Source organism: Mesoplodon bidens (genome assembly GCF_964165515.1).
Source record: "Mesoplodon bidens genome assembly, chromosome: 5".
Classification (NCBI taxonomy): Eukaryota; Metazoa; Chordata; class Mammalia; order Artiodactyla; family Ziphiidae; genus Mesoplodon; species Mesoplodon bidens.
In genome coordinates, this window is record NC_138161.1 from 107,036,271 (window position 1) to 107,059,860 (window position 23,590).

At 35.7% G+C, this 23,590-nt stretch overlaps 1 protein-coding gene across 2 annotated transcripts in view; it reads right to left on the minus strand.

Annotated features, from left to right (window-relative positions):
- Positions 1 to 456: 456 nt before the first annotated feature.
- FGF12 (fibroblast growth factor 12) overlaps positions 457 to 23,590 on the minus strand; it is a gene marked incomplete at its 5' end in the record, with an annotated part of 580,388 nt that continues 557,254 nt past the window's right edge. For both annotated transcript variants that reach the window (XM_081234407.1, XM_081234406.1), the window contains 2 exons: positions 457 to 592; positions 17,657 to 17,855. In XM_081234407.1, coding sequence (XP_081090533.1) covers positions 474 to 592; positions 17,657 to 17,855 — 318 coding nt within the window. In that variant the 3' untranslated portion in view covers positions 457 to 473. The remainder of the gene's footprint in view (positions 593 to 17,656; positions 17,856 to 23,590) is intronic.

Below are 23,590 nucleotides of genomic sequence, written 5' to 3' on the forward strand. Positions count from 1 at the left end.
GATGTCCAAAAAAATACAAATTCAAAACAAAACACACACCAGAAAATTATCCAGAGTTTAAGGTATTTAGGGTATTACATCGATTTGTAAGTTCAATTTTCCAAAACCCTTTTCTTTAAGGTAATAATTTTATTTCATCTTTATGATAGTTATGTCTTCATTACAATTAGCCCTCTATTAATAACAATACAGTTTATTTTAATGCTTGTGGAGTCTTGATTTATTTTTTCCTCTGCTTTTAGGTGTGCTAATCTTTGTGCATGTGCATTTTTCTACCACATTGCAACAGACAAGTTTTGGTTCGATTTTCTTATCCTACACAAAGGAAGATTTTGAGTGCAGAATCTTAGCCACTGGGTCTTGGGTTCCCATTTTATTTTCCTCTCCTTGGGTGGATTTATTGGAAGGAAATGTGTAAAGGGCAAGGGGAGAAAAGGAATGGATGAGAGAGGGACGAAGGGAAGAGTTCTCAGCTATGTTGAATCTTGATTCACAACTTTGCCTCCATTCATGGTTGGTGTTCCAGAACTTTTCCTCGAACGCCCCTGTTTTTCTCCAATCTCATGTAGTGATGGCTCTCTGTACATACACACTGGAAGGCAAAAATTACATTAATTACTCTTTACAATAGTGGACATAAATTTGGCCTCAATAAACAGCTCAATTTTGACTTTATAATATTGTTCACTCTCATCACTAGCTCTTCTTCCTATTGTGAAAACGAGTTTTAACTTAAAACATTTAACAGATACACATAATTCTCTACTAGTTCTATCAGTCACAACCTTTTAAGTCTTCCCAAATGGCAGACACATGGGTAGTTTCTGTTCCTGTACAGATAAGGCTTAAGTTTTTACTGTCTACTAACCTATATAATGCGATTTTCATCTAGAGTTAGAGGAGACATTGGGAGTATAACATTTAAAGGGTAGAAAGAGATATTTTGTTTTTTAGCCTTTAGCCTTCAATCTTGTTCAGGTAGGGAAAAATTTCTTATTTACATGATCTTAATCTTTACCCTACTGCAAGAAATATGACATTGTTTTATCAAATTTAAATATTTATGGCCAATTTTCAGGGTATTCATCAATAGTTATTTATCAATAGGAAATGTGATTATGCAACTGTGAGATTTCAGTTCACATCTATATAAACACTTCCTTTTATCTCTATTGTTTTGTCTGGCTCTAAAGCTCAGTCATCTGTGAATTATTGTAGCTCTTGCTAGATTATTGCAATGAAAGAAAAATGTTTTTCAATTCACAAAGGTAAGATAGGATCTATTAGCATATTGAGTCCATTAAAACAGATTCATTTTACCGTTTTGAGACAAATGTGACTGTATATGAGTATATGAAATATTTACTTAAATATCAGGAGGTATTTTAATCCTTGACTTAGGAACAAATATTTGTGTACTCCCATCTATTGAACAATCACTACAATACCTTGGTAATCTGAGTGTTATTTCCAATCAAATTGCTTCTGCCGATGGGCTTTGCCCTGGAACTGGAGACCCGAGCATGGCCATGAATAAATAGATGTTGCATGGTGGTTAAGAGCACCAATTTGGGAGCCACACTGCCTGGTCTACATCCTTAGCCACTTTCTAGCTCCATCTAATGGACACAGAGTAAGCATCCAAAGATGTATAAGAAGAATGAATGAGCTGATCTCTTCATGAACATTTTGAATAAAATATTTCAGGGCTCCCCTAGTGGCACAGTGGTTGAGAGTCCGCCTACCGATGCAGGGGACACGGGTTTGTGCCCCGGTCCGGGAGGATCCCACATGCCGCGGAGCAGCTAGGCCCGTGAGCCATGGCTGCTGAGCCTGCATGTCCGGAGCTTGTGCTCCACAACGCGAGAAGCCACAACAGTGAAAGGCCCGCATACCGCAAAAAAAAAAAAAAAAAAAAAGGTTTCAGAGAACGTACTGATAAATTGCTTTGGTTGAAGGTATATTCTAAATCCAAAACTAGATTAAGAGAGTTAAGATACAAGTAAGCTTCTCCTCCGACTAGTTCAGTGATGAAGAGATAGGTCTCTTCTTCCAACATCTCAGTAGTAGGGCTTCTTAAGTGTCCACGTGCATCTGAATCACCTAGGGGTATTGTTAAAATGAAGACTCTGATTCAGAAGGTCTATAGTGGGCTTGAGATTCTGCATTTTTAATAAGTGCCCAGGTGATACTGATGCTGACACAACCTTAACCACACTGTGGCCAGTACAATATATATATATATATATATATATATATATATATATATATATATATATATATATATAAAGCATGTTTGTTATGTATATTGTGAACGATTATTATACATCTATCTATCTATATATATATATATATATTTTTTTTTGTGTGTGTGTGATACACGGGCCTCTCACTGTTGTGGCCTCTCCCATTGCGGAGCACAGGCCCTGGACGTGCAGACTCAGTGGCCATGGCTCACGGGCCCAGCTGCTCCGCAGCATGTGGGATCTTCCTGGACCGGGGCACGAACCCGTGTCCCCTGCATCGGCAGGCAGACTCTCAACCACTGCGCCACCAGGGAAGCCCTACATATATATTTTTAAATGAGATTTTAAAATATTTCAGTTATTGCACTGAATGGTCTCTCTGATATCCTCAAAGGACTAACTGCCTGTGGCCTCACTAGCGAAGTATACAGAGGAAACTAGAAAGAATTGATCCTGTAATTTTCAGATGTTGCCAGTAGGTAATTCAAGTTTCTACCTTTCTTTTACAAAAGACAGAAGATCCTTAAGATTCTATTGAAATCCTGAAATTCCTCAAGCCTAAGGTCTGTTACCTATATTTCTGTTATACACAAGTATTAAAATCCCCCAAATTAAACAATATGTTTATATGTGCAAAATATAGCCATGTATTTATAACTGGTTAGTGCACAGGGGAACTCAGAAGTAATGAGGTGATTCAGTTGGAAAGTTATTCATATGATGCCATAAAGCAGTTTTTCCCTACTCTGTCACCTAATCAGCTGTGAAAATCCCCAGACCTGACTACCGACTGCTAAATCAGTCTCAAAGAATGAAAAGAAATATTTAAAAATACACACAATAGATTTTGACACGTGAATTTCTTAAACTTCAACTTACAGGCACTTGAAGAATATTACTCTTTAATTTCTATTAAATAATATAGTTTATAGTTTTTTGGGTTGTTTGGGGTTTTTTTGCAGTACACGGGCCTCTCACTGTTGTGGCCTCTCCCGTTGCAGAGCACAGGTCCCGGATGCGCAGGCTCAGTGGCCATGGCTCAGGGGCCCAGCCACTCCATGGCATGTGGGATCTTCCCGGACCGGGGCATGAACCCGTGTTCCCTGCATCAGCAGGCGGACTCTCGACCACTGCGCCACCAGGGGAGCCCTAGTTTATAGTTTTTGTATCTGAATTTCTTACTGTTGCAATTTCTTTTTTGTTTCCTTGTATCATAGATTCTACTCAAGACATTTGTTTTTAACTTTTATCTTTTTTTTTTTGCTATTTCTCACTTACACATAAAATACTTAAGTATGACAACACAAAATGTTGCCATCATAATTATCATTGCAGATAGTTTTTCGAATAACTTAACCCTGCTGACCATCCTAGTATCAAGTCCCCGTAGAGTTTTCCAAACTGGTATCTAAAATTTTTCAGTATTTCAAAAAGAACAAAACTTACTAGTGTCATAGCAAAATGTGCAACTTGCTCTTCTTCTAGGACAACTCAATCACTAATTTTCCAATGTTTCCATTAAATGGAGTAATAAAATTCCAGGTTTTGAAAAATGTATCTTATTATATATCATAGCTGGAAAATTAAGAGTAATTAAACCAATAGATTCAATTTAATTTCTTGGGCTTTAATTTTCATTGTTATTTACAGACTCTCAGATGCCAGTAATACTACCTAACTTAAGAAGCTGACAAATAAAGGGGTATGAAACTCAATCAAGTTTTATAATTAAAATGTAATTAAGACACCATGATCCAATTAGAAAGCAAAGAAAGAAAGGACAAAACACTTCTCTTCAGGAATGTAACCTCCTTTGATAGTTGTATTAACACTCCATAACTGTGCTATTCTGTCTGAATAGTACATAATAAAATGATGACACAAAATACAAGAAGAAAATAAGAAGGCATAAGTGTTCTATAAAGTGCATTATAAGCTCAAAACGTAAACCCAAATCACTGTGATGTACACAATAACCACAATCATAACCTCTTAAATAAACCTTTAATCCCATCAATAAATCTATTTCAAAATTTTCAAAGCCATTTTATTTATTTATTTTTTATAGGCAAATTGTCTTTTAATGAATTGTACCAACAGACAGAATTTTACATTTAACCCTAACTGGGACTTGGACTTCTTCCCAGGCACTGAATGATCACAGAGAGACTAGATTGTAGTATAGAACCCGAGATGGCATTTGATTGTGAAGATTTTCCTGGATGCTGCTGGGGAGTGCCAAAACCTGCCCAAATGGATATTCAAAGCCATTGTAAACTGACCAACTCATTTGATAATTACAATAACCAGGTGAATAAAGTAGGTGAGAAATTCTTATCCCTGTTTTTTAAACATAAAACAAACTAAGCAACTTCCCTAAAGTCAGATGGTGAGTAGTAGCAGAGACAGATGGGAGTATAGGATTTCGAGGTCCTAGTCAAAAGTTTTTAATAAAAGCAGAAAAACAATTCATCAAATCAATGGTATAAATGACTGTCTTATACCAATGTTTAAGTTATTTCTGTATATTAATGTAGATCCAAGTTGGCTTCACCTCTACCAAATATTCCTAATGTCATCCAAAAATGGTAATGAAAACAAATTTGGGATGCCTATTATAAAAATAAATAATTAAATAGCAAGTGTTGGCAAGTAGGCGGAGAAACTGGAACCACTGTACATCATTGGCAAGAATTTAAAATGGACAGCCACTGTGAAAAACAATATGGTGAGTTCCTCAAAAAATCAAGCATAGAATTACCATATGATCCAGAAATTCCACCTCTGGATATATACCCAAGAGAAATAAAAGCAGGGATGTGAGCAGGTATTTGTACACCCGTGTTCAAGGTAGCATTACTTACAATAGCCAAAAGGTGGAAGCACATTTGGTTGGTTGAACAAATGAACAGATACACAAAATGTGTTATATACATACAATGAAATATTGTTCAACCTTAAAAAAGAAGAAAGTCCTGACACAAACATGGATGAACCTTGAGGAACTAAGGCTATGTGAAATAAGCTAGGCACAAAAGGACAAATATTTTATGATTCCATTTATGTGAGATACCTAGAGTAGTCATTAATAGAGACAGAAAGTAGAATGGTGGTTGCTGGACACTGAGGGAAGGGAGGATGGGAGTAAATACTTAATGGGTGCAGCGTTTCAGTTGGGGAAGATGTAAAAGTTTTGGGGAGGGATGGTGGTAATGGCTGCACAACACAGGAATGTACTTAATGGCACTGAAATGTACTTTTTTTTCTTCTTAATTGGAGTATAATTGTTTCTCCCTTTGGGATTCCAATGAGCTAAGTATTATATCTTCTCACTCCTTCTTCTGTATGTCTTGAACTCTGTGATATTTTCTATCTCCTCTGCCCTTTTGTCTACATTCTCAAGAATTTCTGTTTTTTAGATTGCAGTTCTTTATTTTTTTATTGGAGTATAATTGCTTTACAATGCTGTGTTAGTTTCTGCTGTACAATGAAGTGAATCAGCTATAAGTATACATATATCCTCTTCCTCTTGGACCTCCCCCCCATCCCACCCATCTAGGTCATCACAGAGGACCGAGCTGAGCTCCCTGTGCTATACCGCAGGTTCCCACTAGCTAACTATTTTACACACGGTAGTGTATTAATGTCAAACCTAGTCTCCCAATTTATCCCACTCTCCCCTTCCCCTACTGTGTCCACACATACGTTCTCTATGCTTGTGTCTCTATTCCTGCCCTGCAAATAGGTTCACCTGTACCATTTTTCTAGATTTCACATATATGTCTTAATCTAAATATTTATTTTTCTCTTTCTGACTTACTTCACTCTGTATGACAGACCCTAGGTCCATCATTGCAGTATTATTTACAATAGCCAGGACATGGAAACCACCTATATGTCCATCAACAGATGAATGGATAAAGAAGATGTGGTACATATATACAATGGAATATTACTCAGCCATAAATAGGAACAAAATTGGGTCATTTGTAGAGATGTGGATGGACCGAGAAATGTACTGTTAAATTGGTTAAAATGGTAAATTTTATGTTGTGTATATTTTATACAACATAATTAACACTTATACATAATTAAAAAAAAAAACTCCCACACAGAAACAAACACCCTGAGTGTAAGCTATAAACAAAGAAGTGACTATTAAATCCAGAGTTGTCCTATTTGCATGGGAAGAGCCAAAAATTCCCCAATAGTCAACAATATTAGTCTTAGGACTGTACTGCGAAAGAGAGAATTGAGATATACTGAGGGTACAGGGTTGGTGAGAGCATAGGAAAATCTGATGAGAACATCCTAGGACTGTACTACCTAATACAGTATCCATTTTGTCATATGTGATCATTGAGCACTTAAAATGTGGCTAGTCCTAATTCAGATGTGCTAGAAGTATAAAATAAATACTGAATTTTAAAGACCACACAAAAATTAAATATCTCAGTAATAATGCTTCATATTGATTACATATTGAAATGACAATTTGAATATACTGGGTTGAATACATTATTAAAATTTATTTCATATGTTTGTTTTTATTTTTTAAATATGATTACCAGAAAAGTTTAAATTACATATATAGCTTGTATTATATTTCTATTACACAGTGCTGTCTTAGAAGTTTGCTGTTCTCTGGAAAAGAAGTGTCTTGATTAGAGTCAAAGCTATCAATTACTATATGATGGGGAGGGGAGTTGAGGAAACTTCCTGAACTTATTGGACCTGACCTCCATAGGCAAACTTAGGAGAGACAGGGTATCTTAGATTTCTTTGATGGAATGAACTGGTTCACAAAACATTTATTGGCCCTTTTAACTTGGCTTAACTTTTAATAATATTGTATCATTTTGATTCTATTACTGTCTTTTCATTTCTTTCTTTCCTCAAATTCCAGTTAATCTTTTGCTGACTAATATCCAGAGATGAATTTGTTTCAGCATTAATTTGTTCATTTATTTTATGAACAGGTACAAATTACTTTGTACAAGGCACTCTGCTAGATTCTGCGGCAACTACAAGAAATGCTCTCTTTATTCCTGCCTTAGCTCAAGGCTAAGAAAGAGAGCACAGGAATTCACACAAATCACAGGGTAGAAAGGGTCATAGCAGAGTTTAATGGAAATTAGTATATAAAATAGTTCTTTGGTGTTGACTTAGCCTTGAAGGATGCAGAGGATTTAGAGAAATGGATGAGCTACTAAATAAGAATGAAGATATGAAGCGCAGGTTGTATAAGAGAAACAGTGACCAGTTGAAGGATGGGGTAAAACTGAGAGGTGGTGAGGAATGAGAGTGACAGGGCCAACTTGAATCAGACCTCCTGAATCCAGGCCAGAGGATTTAAGCCATGATCCTGATACATATCAGCCTTGATTTGTTAGTGAATGAACAGTTAATAATATGTCCATCAAGTATATGAGTGTATAGGGGAAAATCTATTTATTCAATCTCTTTATCTAGAAAAATGTCTAACTATGTTTACATGACATTCATACAGCCAGTCAGGGTAGTCAAGAAAAATCAAACTGAACCTTACTGCATAGACTACATAAGAAATCGTTGGCAGTGTTTCAAACTTTTATGAGTTGTTCTGATGCCTTGAAAACACCGTCTTAATTTCTTAGGAACATACTTAGCTGGGCGCCATGATGTATGAGGCCAGCTGCTTATCTCCTATAAAGTTGGCTTTCTGTATCTGTGGGTTCTACATCCTCAGAGTCAACCAATTGCGGGTTGGAAAATATTCAATTAAAAAATTCCAGAAAGTTCCAAAAAGCAGAACTTGAATTTGCCCTGCTCTGGCAACTATTTACATAACATTTACATTGTATTAGGTATTATAAATAATTTAGAGATGATTTAAAGTATATGGGAGGATGTGTAGGTTATATGAAAATATTATGCCATTTTATATAAGGGACTTGAGCATCTGCAGATTTTAGTATCCACAGGGATTCCTGGAACGAATCCCCTGCAAATACTGAGGGATGACAGTACTCAACATCTAACACATTTCAAATACCATGACTCTGACTGCAATTGAAAAGTAGGGCTCTCTTTGTTAAGCTAACTAACATGTTGAGAATGGTTATCCTTTTGTTTTGGGGGAAGCGTAATTTAGCTTAGCACTCAAGACGACTAAACAAACAACAAATGATAAATCAAGAATTACTAATCCCTCATATGAGACTCCTGTATACTGTACAGTAAAAATTAATTGCAATTTTTTTACAGCTACCAGTACTAGAATTTGGAGTTCTGGTATTAATTTCCAATCATATACTACCAAGCAATTCTGAGAAACCTTTAAGAAACATTTCCAGGGAACTGTCGAGGTTCTGATCTTCAACAGTTATATAAATTCTATAGCTCCTAAATTGTGCTTCTCAAATTATTACTGTCCCATACAAGATTAAGTTTTTTTTCTTCCCATTAATAAGTTCCTTATTAGTAATTGCAAAGAACCCTAGTCTCTTGGTTTGCAGTAGTTCAAAGGACTAAAATGGTATTTAAGTTGGGGCTTTTCCATCACTTTCTTTTACTATAAGCTATTATTTCATTAGAAAATAGAGTTTTTAGTCAATGCTTTAGAAGTTTTTAAAAATCCTTGAATATTTTCTTCCCAAGTGCTCTGTTTTATGCATTCTGGGGCACTATAGCTATGAGAGCAAAATTTGATATTCTAGTTATTTTGATGAGGAGTAATTTCCAAATTGAGAATAAAGTGAAAAAACAAACAAAAAATCCAACTCCCTATCATTCTTGTCCTCCCAGCTCCGCAGATCTGTTTCAGAGACTCAGATTCAGTGCCACTGCAGATTTAACAACTGGAAACCAATCCAGTGAGGGGAACTTGGGATATAACTATCTATTTCTCATTCAGGACCTTGTGGGCTCCACTGTGATACAGGCTTTATTTTCAGTGGGCATGATTTAATGGCCAGCTGTTGGTATGGAACTGGTTTCTAACTGTGTTTCTTTCTGATTTAATTTTATGCTATCTTTCCAACAAAGTTTCAATATCCAAATTTCAAGAATGTTCAGTGTCCTGATAATGCAATACTTTCATGATTCACAACGTTACATCTCTTTCATTTGGCTCTTCTGAGTTGTCCTGATCATATTTCTTGCCCTCTTTCCTCTTTAAAGTATGAAAAAAATATACTTGCTCCTTTTTTCAGCCCACAGAATGTTTTTGAGATAAATATTCTTCTTCTTCTAACATATGTGGTATGATAATAGTTTTGGATAAATGGTAAAAAGGAGATAATGCTCTGAAAAGGGAAGTATTGCTGTATGGCTCTTTAGGTCTCTTTCTTCAAATCAGTTTTCTATTTTTCCTCTATTCTGATATATGTTTCAACTTCTTCCTCTTCTTCCCCCTCCCTCTCCTCCTCTTCTTCCTTCTCTTCTTCTTTTTCTTCTGAATGTTTCCTTTTATTCATGTTTTGACTTTTCTTGATTTATAGTATATTGAAGTAGAGGGATTTATCCCAGCTTTCAGAATAAGAATGAGGTAGAGATTTCACGAGAGAATATTCTTCCTCATTTGCAGACACAAGGACAAGCGCGGATTTCTAATAACATAGCCAATGTTATGTATAACCTTAAGACATAGCATCTGCTAGGAATCCCCAGTTCACCCCTTTAATGTGAACAGAACACACTCGTATGATGGACCCTAGTCACTTAGTGACTTGGCGTAGTGAAGGCTGTCATTTTCACAGCAGCCTGAGATGCAGTGGTCCATTTTTCTATTGAAAGCCCTGCAGTCCTGTTATCAAATAAAATGCTACACTTGGTCATAACAAGACCATAAGCTACCAACCTTGTAATAATATATGGTATTTGCTCAACTTATTTTTTGCTTTACTTTTAAATGCAAGATTGTGCCATTAGAAAAGAAAAGGACCAAATACATATCACTGGGCTTTGAAGTCTTATTAAAAATAAATCCATCCTCTCTTTGTAAGATTAGTTATGGGTCTTTCCAGGGCAGGCTTTCCACTTAATATTTTTCTATTATATTCTTTCACTGGTACCTCTGCTGCAAATGCAGTTATCAGAATAAGCAGGCGTCCCTTGTCATTATAATAACTCAGAGTCCCTGTTTGCAAATTTTAATGTTCAACAATCAGTTTTATGTTAGTTATCATAAATTTCTCTTGGAAAACTTAAACTAAAATAATGCCTTTCTTAAAAGTATGAAAAAGTGACATCTCAGGAGTTGCTGTTATTTATAAATCAAACAACAATAATAAACCAGGTTTCAGGTACCATCCCGGGGTATTCTCCTTCTAAGTAGCCACTGTCCTCTTACTCATAGCTAATATTAACTGAGCACTTACTAAACATCTGCACTTTATATACAGTAAGTTTATTTTAAATGACCCTAAAAGGTGGATACTTTAATTGACCTCTTTCACAGTAAAGGAATCTGAAGAGCAAAAAGAGTAATTTGTTCAAAGTAGTGCACTGACAAAGGCAAAATCTGCATTCAAATTCATGTGTGATTAACTGCAGGGTTCCTGCCCTAAGGTTATAGCCAAATAGTTTAAAGAGTTTGGAGAAAAACACTTAGTTGCTTGGTCTCAGTCAAAGTTTTGACCCCAAACCTCTGGGGTGCTCAGCGCTTTGTGGAGTCCTACTACATTTTTCTACCCGATTTCCTCTCTCATTCTTCCCAAGTGACTATTCCATATTTCTCTTCCCTCCTTAAACTTTGAAAGCTGCCTCAGACACTCCTCAGACTCGGATAATAGGTTTGCCTTCTTTTCTTTTCTCTTCTTGTCTTTTCTTCTCTTTTTCTCCCTCTCCCATTATCCTTCCCTCCTTTCTTCCCTCCCTTCCTTCCTTTTCCTCAATAAACTACCATGCTTTGAATTTCCCTTAGAAAAGAAATGCAGAAGAGAAAGTTTTCATATTTCCATCACAAAAGTTACCAACCCTCACACATCTGCTCATATATGTTCTGGCTCCCTGCTTGTTAAAATGCTTGAACTCTTCCTGTTTCTATTTAAATCTAGCCCTCCCCTTGCCATGTGTGTCCTTGATCCCATCCCCGCTGGTCAGTGTTATTCAGTGACCCTCTCTCCTATAATACCAATTTTCACTTCTCTCCCATCAGTCTATAAATACGTTGTAACAGTTTTAAACAAATAAACCTCACCATGCAACCACCATATTTCTCTCCACCTTGTGCTTCATTTCTCTACCTCCCTTTTATAACAGGACTCCTCAGAAGTGTCATTTAATATTACTTTCTTCTTTTCTTTACCTCCTGTTATAACTTGAATCTACTCCAATTAGACTTAGTCCCCACTACTTCACTGAAATCACTCCAGTCAAGTCACTGTTGAGCGCTTGCTGGACGCTCTAGCTGTATTTGGTAACGGTAACAGTTCTTGTCTTAGTTTTGCTTCTTTCTAGCTGAACAGGCCTGGGTAAGTTATGTAACCTCTCTTAAACTCAGTTTCCTCATGTTTAAAATTGGAAATTTTAATCTGCATCCTTCCAAATGTCAGTGACTATAAAATGATACCCCTGTTAAGGAAGAATGTTGAAAATAACAACAAATAATCCAAATGTAAAGTAGTACAACTGCTACTAGTGATTACATTTATATTACTGCTGGACTCTTGTAAATCATTAAAAAATTGAAAATTCTGATAGTTATAGAAGAACTAGGTGTAAATCTTTAAGTGTCAATATTACTCTGGAATTGAGAGCTGGAAAACTTGAGTGGAGGGCAATTGTAGTTGTTGTTGACAGATTCTGTTTTCCAAATGGAGGCAAGATAACTCCAGTTTCTAATAAAACTCATAAATGACACTTTATAAAGAACCTTCATGCTAGTTGAGACACAGATGTAGAGAACAAACGTATGGACACCAAGGGGAGAAAAGCACAGTGTGTGGGGATGGTGGTGTGATGAACTGGGTGATTGGGATTGACATGTATACACTGATGTGTATAAAATTGATGACTAATAAGAACCTGCAGTATAAAAACAAACAAACAAACAAAAACAACTAATACTAAACTTTCTTTGGGTTATTTGTATGGAAATATGTTAATATAAACATTTCAGACATTACATGAAATTTCTAAAAATCTTATATGTTCTAGTATAATGTTATAAGTCATAATTCTAGTTATTACTTTAAAATGTATAACTCAGAAATAACTAAATTTCCTTGTCAATTGAAAAAAATAAAAATAAAACAAAACAAAAAAGGAACCTTCATGCTCCATCATTTTCCATCAAAGAAGAATGAAATATGACCAATATTTTTATTACTACCAACTTAATCAAATTTTCCTTGCCCCTCTGTAATTTCCAAGTGGAAAGGTTAGATTGATCTGTTAGTTAATGGACCATTAAAGAAATTTAATTGTCTTAATAGCAGATCATGGAAGGGTGTGGGAAATTAACAGGAAGCCATTTCACACCTTAATTAATGTCACATAGAATCCCTTTTGGAACTGTAGCAGAACTTTATGTGCTGGTTCAGATGCAATGTATTGTCAAAAGGATGCACCCAGTATGTCGTAAATATTTATTATAAAGAGTTAAGAGACATTGTAAACAAAAAGATCTATATCTTCATTTAGAAAGAGATCAGAAGCAGTATTTATGTGAAAGAGATAGATATAGAAGAAGAATATGTCAGGGAAAGGTAGGAGGGCTTTACTAAAGACTAAATTCAAAGCCAGGAAAAAGCTGCTTTGAATGAGTTAACTGGTTTGGAGAAAGAAGGTGTCACAGGCTGGCAGAGATCTCAAACTCAAAAGGTGGAGAGAGTGATGCTGCTATTATCTTTTCTGTAATAGAAACATTCAAGAGCATCAAAAGTATGTTTTTATTCCATCTTTCTGTTTTTGTCTTTTAGTATGGTTGGGTCCAAAAGAGAATTTTGGAAAACAAACCGTCCAGTTCTCTTTCAAGTTAACTGAAATAAAAACATCAAAATAATTTGCCATTAGTATCTTCTGATAGGAGTTTTACAAAATCAGGACTCCTGATTTATTCACTTCTTTGGTGTTTTAGTACATAGGTTTTGAAGAGATTATTATTTTCCCTCCAAATTCAATTTTTATTGTCTCTAATACTTTATTCAATACGATGCCTCACAGCCTTTCTCTAGTACATAACACAGTAACACAATGTCCAATTTCCAAGGGAAAATGAAAAAGGCTATTTGCATTGATCTGACAGATTTGAGAGAGACAACTTTCTTACAGTGCCAATCTTCATATTAATCCTGTGAAATAGATAGAATTTATAATCAACTGCATCTCCAGAGATTACCTAGGTTGAAGTAAAAATTTATTTTCGCAAAATTACTTAGCAAATCATTGGTAAAATTTTTATTAGAAGAATTAGACATTTATTTATCCTTGACTAGTTGATTACTATCAAGTTACTCTTTCTTAGTGATCAATGTGGTACAATAGTTGGTATTACCTTTACTAACTCCGTATAGTAATTTAACCCAGCACTAAAGTACAACCATCCTAATAGCAGTAGGAAAGGTAATTAAATATATTAATGTGTTTAATATATTTAATTCCATGGTGTCAGAGTGACAATTTACTCTACATTAGATTAGGCTTAGTCCAAAATATAGATCACACTAATTTGAATACATTTAAAAAATGGCCTACAGCCAGACTGGATCAAAATGAGCATTGAAACACCAAATTCAATTTAGAACACTGAGTCTCAAACCTGGTTGCCATCAAAATAACTTGGACGATAAAATCAGAATCCTTTGGAGATTTGATCTGAGAATTAGTAGCTTTTAAAACCACTCTAGATGGTTTTGATACTGATGTTTGGGAATCAATGATATACATTATATACTGCTGGGACTTCAATTAGGTTCTATTAGCTTGAAGCAACAGTTCTAACAGACAGAAAGGGTAATCTGTAACTGTCCTAAAGGTGTGTGAGTGTATGTGCATGTTGTGTTAGTCTTATCTTCCCACTAGAAAATAAATTGGTAGTAACTGGTTAGGTGTTCCTTTAGTCCAAGTTTAATATTTCTGTAACAATGGCTCGCAATTGATATTTACTAATTTCACTTTGGAAATGTATTTCTCACTCCAGGATTAAGTTCTTGAAGCTTAAATCTTGGAAAGAGCACACATTCTTTTCAGGGGAAAGGAACTAGATTCTGAATATCCAACCACTTGCAAGAGGTGAGCAATGAACTCCTTGAAGGAGGAGGGAGGAGAAAAGGCAGAGATTGTTTCTTGTTCTTTGTCAGAGAGTATTTGGCTGGTGTATCTGAAGCTAAAGTGGGAGGTCACCATCCAGACAATTAAATCTGGGGGAGTTACTTATCTGTGGTGTGAACAATGCTCTGAATGGACAAAACTGGGAATGGTGAAGCCTGCACTGTTGTCTTAAATTCCAGGGGAGGGAAAGTAAAGATTGATGTGCAATGTACGTGGTAATGGGTTTAAATATCAAGTCCATCCATCTGTCTGAATAGATGCCCTAGCAACCCCTTATTAACACTGCCTATGTTCTAAACACAGGGTGGAGGGTGAAGCTGTGAAGGGAAAGGGGCTCGTGGGTTATTATCATGCAACCATTGCATGACTTAAAGATCCTCACACTGTGACAAAGTGAGAGAGAGGCATGGACATATATACACTACCAAATGTAAGGTAGATAACTAGTGGGAAGCAGCCACATAGCACAGGGAGATCAGATCAGTGCTTTGTGACCACCTGGAGGGGTGGGATAAGGAGGGTGGGAGGGAGGGAGATGCAAGAGGGAAGGGATATGGGAACAGATGTATATATATAACTGATTCACTTTGTTATAAAGCAGAAACTAACACACCATTGTGAAGCAATTATACTCCAATAAAGTTGTAAAAAGAAAAAAAAAAAAAGATCCTCACACTGACGGAGCTTAATTTTAGGAATCCTGACATTCAAAATGATATCTCCATCAGGACTGGGAAAAAGGCGGAGCTATTTGAAAAACAAAAACAAAACGAGAGTGGCACTCAAAGTTGGACATAGCCAAGGTCGCTAACAATTGCAGAGCTGCAGAACCAGCCCTGGACAGCAGGTTTCTAGATTTGCTTTGTGAGACAATAAAACTTTGTATGATTAAGCTGCTCTTAACATGGCTTTTGTGTTGTAAACAACCAAACCTAATTCTAACATATACAACTAGGAATGTCTGGTATTTTCTCCCCACATTTGTACTGAAATGCAGCAAATATGAAGAATTAAGGCAGCTCTCAAACTCAGAACACAGTAATTGTATACATTTCTCTTAGAAATATGTACATGATCATACAAACCTAAGAAGAAGCTTGATTAGCCAAAATGCAGACAGAAGTCATGATCAGGAGGGTAGGTTACAGGTGTTTCTTCTTTTGGGGGGTGGGGGGAGGGATTTAGTATAAAATGCATTATTCATAAAAGGAATAAACAAAACACAAGGATTTTTTACTTTTCCTTTATACTCTCCTGAATTTTCCAAAAATTGTTAATGAGCATGCACTACTTTTATTACAACAACAAAAAAATCAAATTAAATGCACAAATAAAAATGGTGCAATAGTTTTAATAGTTTACTCACTCTGCACCTGGAGTGTTTTTGTCTACCTAATCCCCACCTCTCATCTCAAATGTTCTGAACATGACCTAGCCCTGAAGGTATGTTTCAGTATCAACTTTCCAATATCTTCCTTTTGGTGGAAGTGCTGGCTCTTTCTATAAATCCCAATATCATTTCTGGCAACATTTAGTCCGTCACTTTTTACATTCTACTACTGCCATTAGTAAACATACTTCATATCTCCAAGAATATTATAAAGTTCCCTGGAGAATATAGTTCTTCTTTGTCTTTATACTTACTTATGTGTTCATTTGTTCGTTCGCTTATTCACTTATTCAATTGACAATGATTATTGAATATCTCTCTATGATATGCCAGGTATTGTACAAGATACAAGGAGATATGAAAAAAATAAAACATTCTGTCATTTAACAAGTGATCTAATTAGGGATAAGAAGAGACAGAGTGGTAAATAGGTGAATTTAATACAATGTGATAATTTCTAGAAGAGAGAACAAGATACAATAATGTGACAGAATATTTAATTCTACTTGAAGAAAGTCAGGGAGGCCGTCATAGAAGTATTAACTCTTGAATCAATCCTTTACAAGGACTGATAGGCATTCTCCAGGCACATGAATGGAAATTTTGAGGACAGAAGGGCAAAAAAAAAAAGTACATAAAGCTCAAAATAGTAAAAATGTATTACAAGTAGTAAAAATGTATTACAAGTAGTAAAAATGTAGAACAGAAGAAAGTTCTGTTTTGTGTGGTTAAAAGCACAGGGTGTGAGGGGAGGCTTGAGAAAGACTAGGAGCTTTGAATGTCACATTTCCCCCAGTGCTTTGAACATAGTATTGATTTAACAAATGTGTGCTGACTGTTACAGTCATAGGTAATCTGCAGCAGACACTGTGTCCCTACACTGGTGGACTTGACCATTCCTTATAAATATTTAGGGGACAGTAAGCCTGGCTAAATCACAGAATAGCAATGCACTGCCTCAAGTTTCTCATTTCTTTGGACGAGAAAGCTGACCTAATGTCTTAAGTGATTATAATGTGACTTTTAGAGAAGAGTGTTATGTTGGCAAATGTCCACTCCACTGCTGCTTTCTTAGCCTGTATTAAAAAGCTTGACTGAATACAGTAAATGTGGTCACCTCAATGGGAGATTCTCATCCTGCTTAGGGAACAAGTTGCCAAAAATGGGTTTCCTCAGCATAAAATTATTTATTCCACTGATCAATTGAAATAAATGAACACTATACTAAATGATCAAGGGAGGGGAAGTTACAGGCTCAGTTGAGAGGGATAAAATTTTAAAACTGTAATATTTATTAGCAGAGAAAATTGGATATTATTTTCTTTCCTTAAAAAATACAAATAAAAATTAATACATTATATTATGAGATTTGTTCACAAAGATGTAGCAATTAGGATATAAACATATTTTAAAAGACTTTGAAAACTTTAAAGCATTATAATAGTATTATTGGTTTTTTCAAGAGTGTAGCCTGAGAAATTAAATTATTGTGTTCAATAAAGAAGGAAATTACTTTCCAAATGGTCACTACCACTATTTTTCTACTTTCAAGAACTTGCTAGCCTCTATATTCAAGCAGTGTTTTCTAAGTTCCAAGTATTTTTTAATGGAATTTTATTTTTTGATAGGAAAAGGTACTATTGTGTTTTCTGAATCTTTGCTCTGATCTGTTGCATGACAAACAATCTACTGAGTGAAAGGACAAGGAGCGGAACTGGCATCAACACACAGGTCAGGGTCTAAAGAAAAGAAGCTTGTCTTGTACCTTCAATAGGTTTTGGTACAAAATGTGATGAGGGCTTGGTTTTCTTCACTCTGTTCCCCTTCATAATTTGACCTTCCTTATTGAGTCCCAGAAACCATGCTCGGCCTGATTCTTGCTGACGGTACAGTGTGGAAGAATAGATCACATAGTAGTTTTCAAACACAGATTCCTTAAATTTGCATTCTGGGGTGAAAACATCCTGCAAAAGAAAACAAAAAAAAGATACAAAAGAGAGAAAGGATTTAATAATGAATCAGCAAATATTTAAATCCAATGAGCCTGAAATATAGGTCCTCTGTTAAGAAAAAAATGAGAAATAAGTGCACGTAATTTCTATTAGCATTTGGTTTAAAGGTTTATCATACAAAATCAAGAAACGAGATTTCCTTTCTAAACAACCTTACTCCACAGAACACAACGGTCAGGCTTGAATCATTTCTTTGGTTAATATCACTCAAGACTGTGCCCATGTCCAAGCTCTGATCTCAGTATAATGTTTTGTAAATTTAAGAGAATAGACATTGTGCATTTTTGTGGCCCTTAGCATGTAAAATGTAACCCTGGGAATCAAAATATAACACAATCACAGCACACACAGGCTCAGCAGACGTTTTTGAAGGGACTACCCTATATGTTCACAAATCTATGAAATACTCAAAGCTTGTTCCATAAAATCACTAGTATACTACCTCTTTGCTTAACGTCAGTAACTTTCCTGTTAATTTCTTTGAAACATTTTTTTTTTACTTAGTAATCAAAATTTCAGGTAAAAATATCAGGAAAAAGTAGTAGAAAAATTTTACTACTATACTGTATGATCTCCAGTGAAACATATGAGAGTTTTACTTCAAGAAGGAACCTTAAAAGTCCTCTACCTCACCTTCACCATTTGATAAGTGAGACAACCAAAAGGTTATATGATTAATACAAAGTTAAACAACAACAGCAAAATTACTGCATCAATGCCAGAACTCACATTTATTGCTTCACAATCACTGCCTCTCAAGTTCACCTTTTCTGCCTGAGTCTTGTTCAGTGACTTAAAATGAGATTTTATAATCAATACAGTAAAATCAAATCCTAACATGTCAAATGAACAAAATGTATTTCATGGAAAGAAGAAATTCCTCCCCTTCAAAGAAAAGCAGAAGAAAAACAAATGTGATAGCATCTTCTCAGCTACAAGTAAATAAGGATCCTACATGTCAAACATATTCACAATAGTCACTGCCGTCTTCACTAAGTGCTAGCAGAATCTCTTCCTTGTAACCCTTTCAATGAAAGGCCCCAGTGATTTAATGCAGTTACACCTGGGGTTAAGTTATTGAGGAATATGTGGGACTAAAGCTGTTGAAACATGTCCTTGGAGGTGATTCTTGCAGACTAAATCCCTGACTTCACTTCTAGGGAGCTATGGTGATGCATCTGTGGGGACGGATGAAGGTCTTCAGGGATAAAGACACTGCCGGAAGGACTCTGTTGATTTCAAATGGTTCAAAAGTTATAGACCCCAAAAAATGAGACAAAAAATATGGGACAGGAGATGGAAATGTGGTTGTACCCATTAAAATAATAATAATAGTAATAATAATATTTCAACATTAATAATTATATTGATAATAAAAATATGATGTCACAGAATACTCTCAGTTTTAAGTAAACTTAGTGGCTTAAGAACCAGAGAAACAATTGACTATGTGGTACCATTTCACATCTGCTATGATGGCCATATCAAAAAAGATGGACAATAAAAATTGTTGCTGAGGGTTTAGAGAAACTACAATCTTCATACCTAGCTGGTAAAAATGTAAATAATGCAGCAGCTGTGGGACATAGTTTGGCAATTCCACAAAAGGTTAAACATACAGTTACCATATGATCTAGCAATTCTACTTCTAGGTACATACATATGAGAATTGAAAATATTTCTCCACGTGTGAACTTGTACACAAATATTCATAGAAGCATTATTCATAATGTGGAAACAATTCAAACATCTATCAATGGATGAATGGATGAACAAATGTGATATATCCTTACAATGAAATATTATTTAGCTATTAAAAAGAATGGAGTACTGATTCATGTGACAGCACAGATAAACCTCAAAAACATTATGCTAAGTGGAAGAAGCCAGAAACAAAAGGTCACATATTGCATGATCCAGTGTATAGGAAATATCCAGAATAGGCAAATCCAGAGACAAAACATAGATTAATGGTTGCTAAGGGCTGAGGAGATGGGTAAATGGGAAGTGATGGCTTTTTTGGAGAGGCAGAAGTGTCCTGGGATTAGATTGCACAACTATATGAACAAAACCATTGAAGCATATAGTGTAAAAACATGAATTTTATGGTATGTGAATTATTTCTCAATAAAAAAATGAGGAATCAGATAAATGAAGTAACTAGAGAAAGTAAGGGGAAAAAATGAAACTACTGCATATTCCTTGTCTGGAAACACAAAAATCCTAAATTATGGTCCTGTGTGCTGAACAATGGGCTCTCCTATGACCTTGTCTCAATATTATTAGGACAGAGTTTAACCATTGTCAAGAATAGGAATCAAAGTGATTCTGATTAAATTTATAAGATAATCTAAAAGTTCTGGATTCCTTCTAGAACTTGGTTAAAAAGATCTGAAAAAGCGAAAAATTTAGCACAGATTTTATTAGTTATACTTTTTAAAACAAACTAATTCAAATAATCTCAAAGCTTTTGTTTCTAGGTCTAGCTCAATATTAATGAACTCTAGATGCTAAGGAACTCTTCAAAGTTCAGTGAATAAATTCTACATATAAGACTTCAGACCTCATAATGGAAGGTGGGAGAAATATATGGGGCATGTAATACCTATTTACTTATAAGTATACCTCACAGAAATATGAAAATTTGTAGATAGAAAGCTGCTTACTGCCCTTATTTAACAAAGTAACAGAAGCCCTTGATAGTTAAATAATTGTTTTGTGAGTCATAGTATATTAGAGGCAGATCCAGACCCTGGGCTAGAACCCCGGCCCTGGCTGCAGGTTCAGTACTTTTTCCAATGCCACACAATGCTTCCTTACTACTTAACCAAGCCTACTTTTGGTACCAAGCTGTTGATTGGAGGCAAGCCATCATCACAACCATGTCCACCAGGTATAATTACTATGCTGTCTTTTATACATATGCAAATAATATATTTATTTAATAAATAGTGAACTCCTAGGTTTCCATTTAGTTTCACAATTGTTTAAAGTCTGTTCCTAGAAGAGTGAAAGTCCAGAAAATTGGGCAGGGACTGAAGTCCTGGGAGCATGAGCCAGGAATAGTATTAGGTAAGGATTGAGCCTTGAAATTCTGAGTTGGCAAATGGGGATACCAGATATAGTATCCAGGTGATAATCAGATATAAAAAGTCAAGTGAAGTATCCCATTTAATATTTTAAAGGGACTATGCAGAGTCAGAATTCAGAAATTGGGCAATTGATAATACCTGGCCAGGGAAACACATTTCAGGAGGAAAAAAATGGCAAAAGCTTAGTGCAGGCACTTCTGTGGTGCACAGCCAACTTCCTAGAAATGGGGAGGAAAACCTTAAGAACACTGAGCCAGCTTGGACAATCACTCTAAGTGCAACCTTTACAATATGTTCACAATTTCAATATAAAGTTGGGCATCAAAGAATTTACAATATACTTCCTATTATCACTCTATTCGTGTAATGAGAAATCAAGAGTTCTCTACTTGGAGTAGGAAAATCAGGGTTGTGCTTCTGGATCCATACATATTAGCTGTGTGACTTTAGGTAAGTGCTTAAACTTCTTTGAATTTCATATTTTCAACTGCAAATTAAGTTATTTTAAGGAAAATAAGAGGATGGATATGAAAGCATGTTGTAAGCTTATAGAATTTTTACAAAAACTCCAATGCATTATTATTGTTTTTTCTTATAGCAAGAAAAATACAATCAATCAGGTAACTAGACATTTAATTCTGTGTTTTTGTCATAGATGATTGTATCTGCTCCAGCATCCAGGACCCTATGCCATAAATTAAGCTTTATCCTACATAGATTGTTCCTACTATAGCTAAAACAACATATACACATACATTTTAAAAACCTTTGGCAAAGACTTGGGCAATCACATATATTCAGAAGATGTTCTGAGGTTATAAAAATTATGTTCAGAATGATAATAACTCTAAAGTGTAATGGAGATAGGCAGGCTTTGAGCCAAGGTGACTAAGTCCTAGACTATCTCAATCCAGGACATATAATGAAAGCATAATAAAAAACTAGTATAAGGAGGGTTCTTTTTCCTTTTGTAAAACTAACTAGTAGTCATGTTGCATCTCATGAATAGTATTTACTTATATCTATAATCCTGAGTGCTCAGTTCCATCTAGGTACATAGCAAGGCTTATAGAATAAACGTTTGTTGATGAAAGAGAAACACACCCACATGCACATCATGTGTGTAAGTATGTGAAATGCTAGGTTTATTTTTCACATTTATTACTCTAAAATCTTTCCAAATCTTTAATTTGTTCAACTTAAACTGACCTTCATTTCAACAGAATATGAATATGACCTTTGATAGTGTTTTGAAATTGATTTTAAGAACTCACTTTTTAAGCAGCACTTGCACAACTTGTTGTTGTTCTAGCATTGTACAAGTCATTATATGACCAATTCTTCTCACATTCCAAATGCCTATTCACCCTAGCCTTGTCTTGGAAAGTTGGATCACCCACCCATTTCATTCCAGATGATGAGTGAATAATGGAACACCACTTAAGCTCAAGACCAGCACTCAGGACCCGTTTCTTTTCTTTTTTTTTCTTTTTTTTGCAGTAGGTATGCGGGCCTCTCACTGTTGTGGCCTCTCCCGTTGTGGAGCACAGGCTCCAGACGCGCAGGCTCAGCGGCCACGGCTCACAGACCCAGCCACTCTGTGGCATGTGGGATCTTCCCGGGCCGGGGCACGAACCCATGTCCCCTGCATTGACAGGCGGACTCTCAACCACTGAGCCACCAGCGAAGCCCATCAGGACCCTTTTCAATCTCTCCCCATCCATCTGATTCTAATCTACTCTCTCCAGAATTCTTCTCACTGATCCCCAACTTCATAGCTTCATACTCTACCTTGATCCCTCTCCCGTATTTCTTCCTATTCTTCTCTCTGCACTTAGACCACTGATAACCTACTCAGGTTCTGGATTCTCCCATCAGTCTTAGGCTCCACCACTGCACAAGATGAGACACTTCCTTCTTAGCCAGCCTTTAACTGAGCCAGTCTTGGCCCATCCCACCCCTACTTGAATGGCATTCTCCTTTAGATATAAGTATCATGAGGAATAAGGAGACAGAAATTTGGGGAATTTGATGGCTGTATGGATAACATGTTATATTTCCTTCATGGTTGACTATCACTGCCAACAGTGCTTTCATCACATACTAATTCCTCGACATGCTCACACCTCTTAACCCTCAAATTGTACTTTGTTCAACTGTCCTCTCTAATTCTCTATCCAATAAAATAATAGCAAATGTTTTTCTCAGTTATTGCAGGTTATTATGAACTTCCCCTCCTTTAGTTTCTCATGGTATTTACCTTTTTTCCCCCAAAGTGTATTTAATGCACTTTGATTGTGTAATGATGGTTTTTCTTGCTCCTGTCCTATACACTGCAAGCTTTTCCTCACAAAGACATGTTCCTCATCAGTGCTTATTAGGAAGTCCAGCATATTTAGCACTCAATTTATTCTTGTTGAAGTAAGTAATAAAAATATTTTAAGGAAACAGCAAAGACTATGTGATAAGATAGAGTTGAGTGACAGTATTGATTCTGTTTCTTTAGCTGCATAATTTTGGACGTGCTATTTAATTTTGATATATCTTTGCTTTATCATCTATAAAGTAGGGGCAATAATTTTCACATTTAAAAAT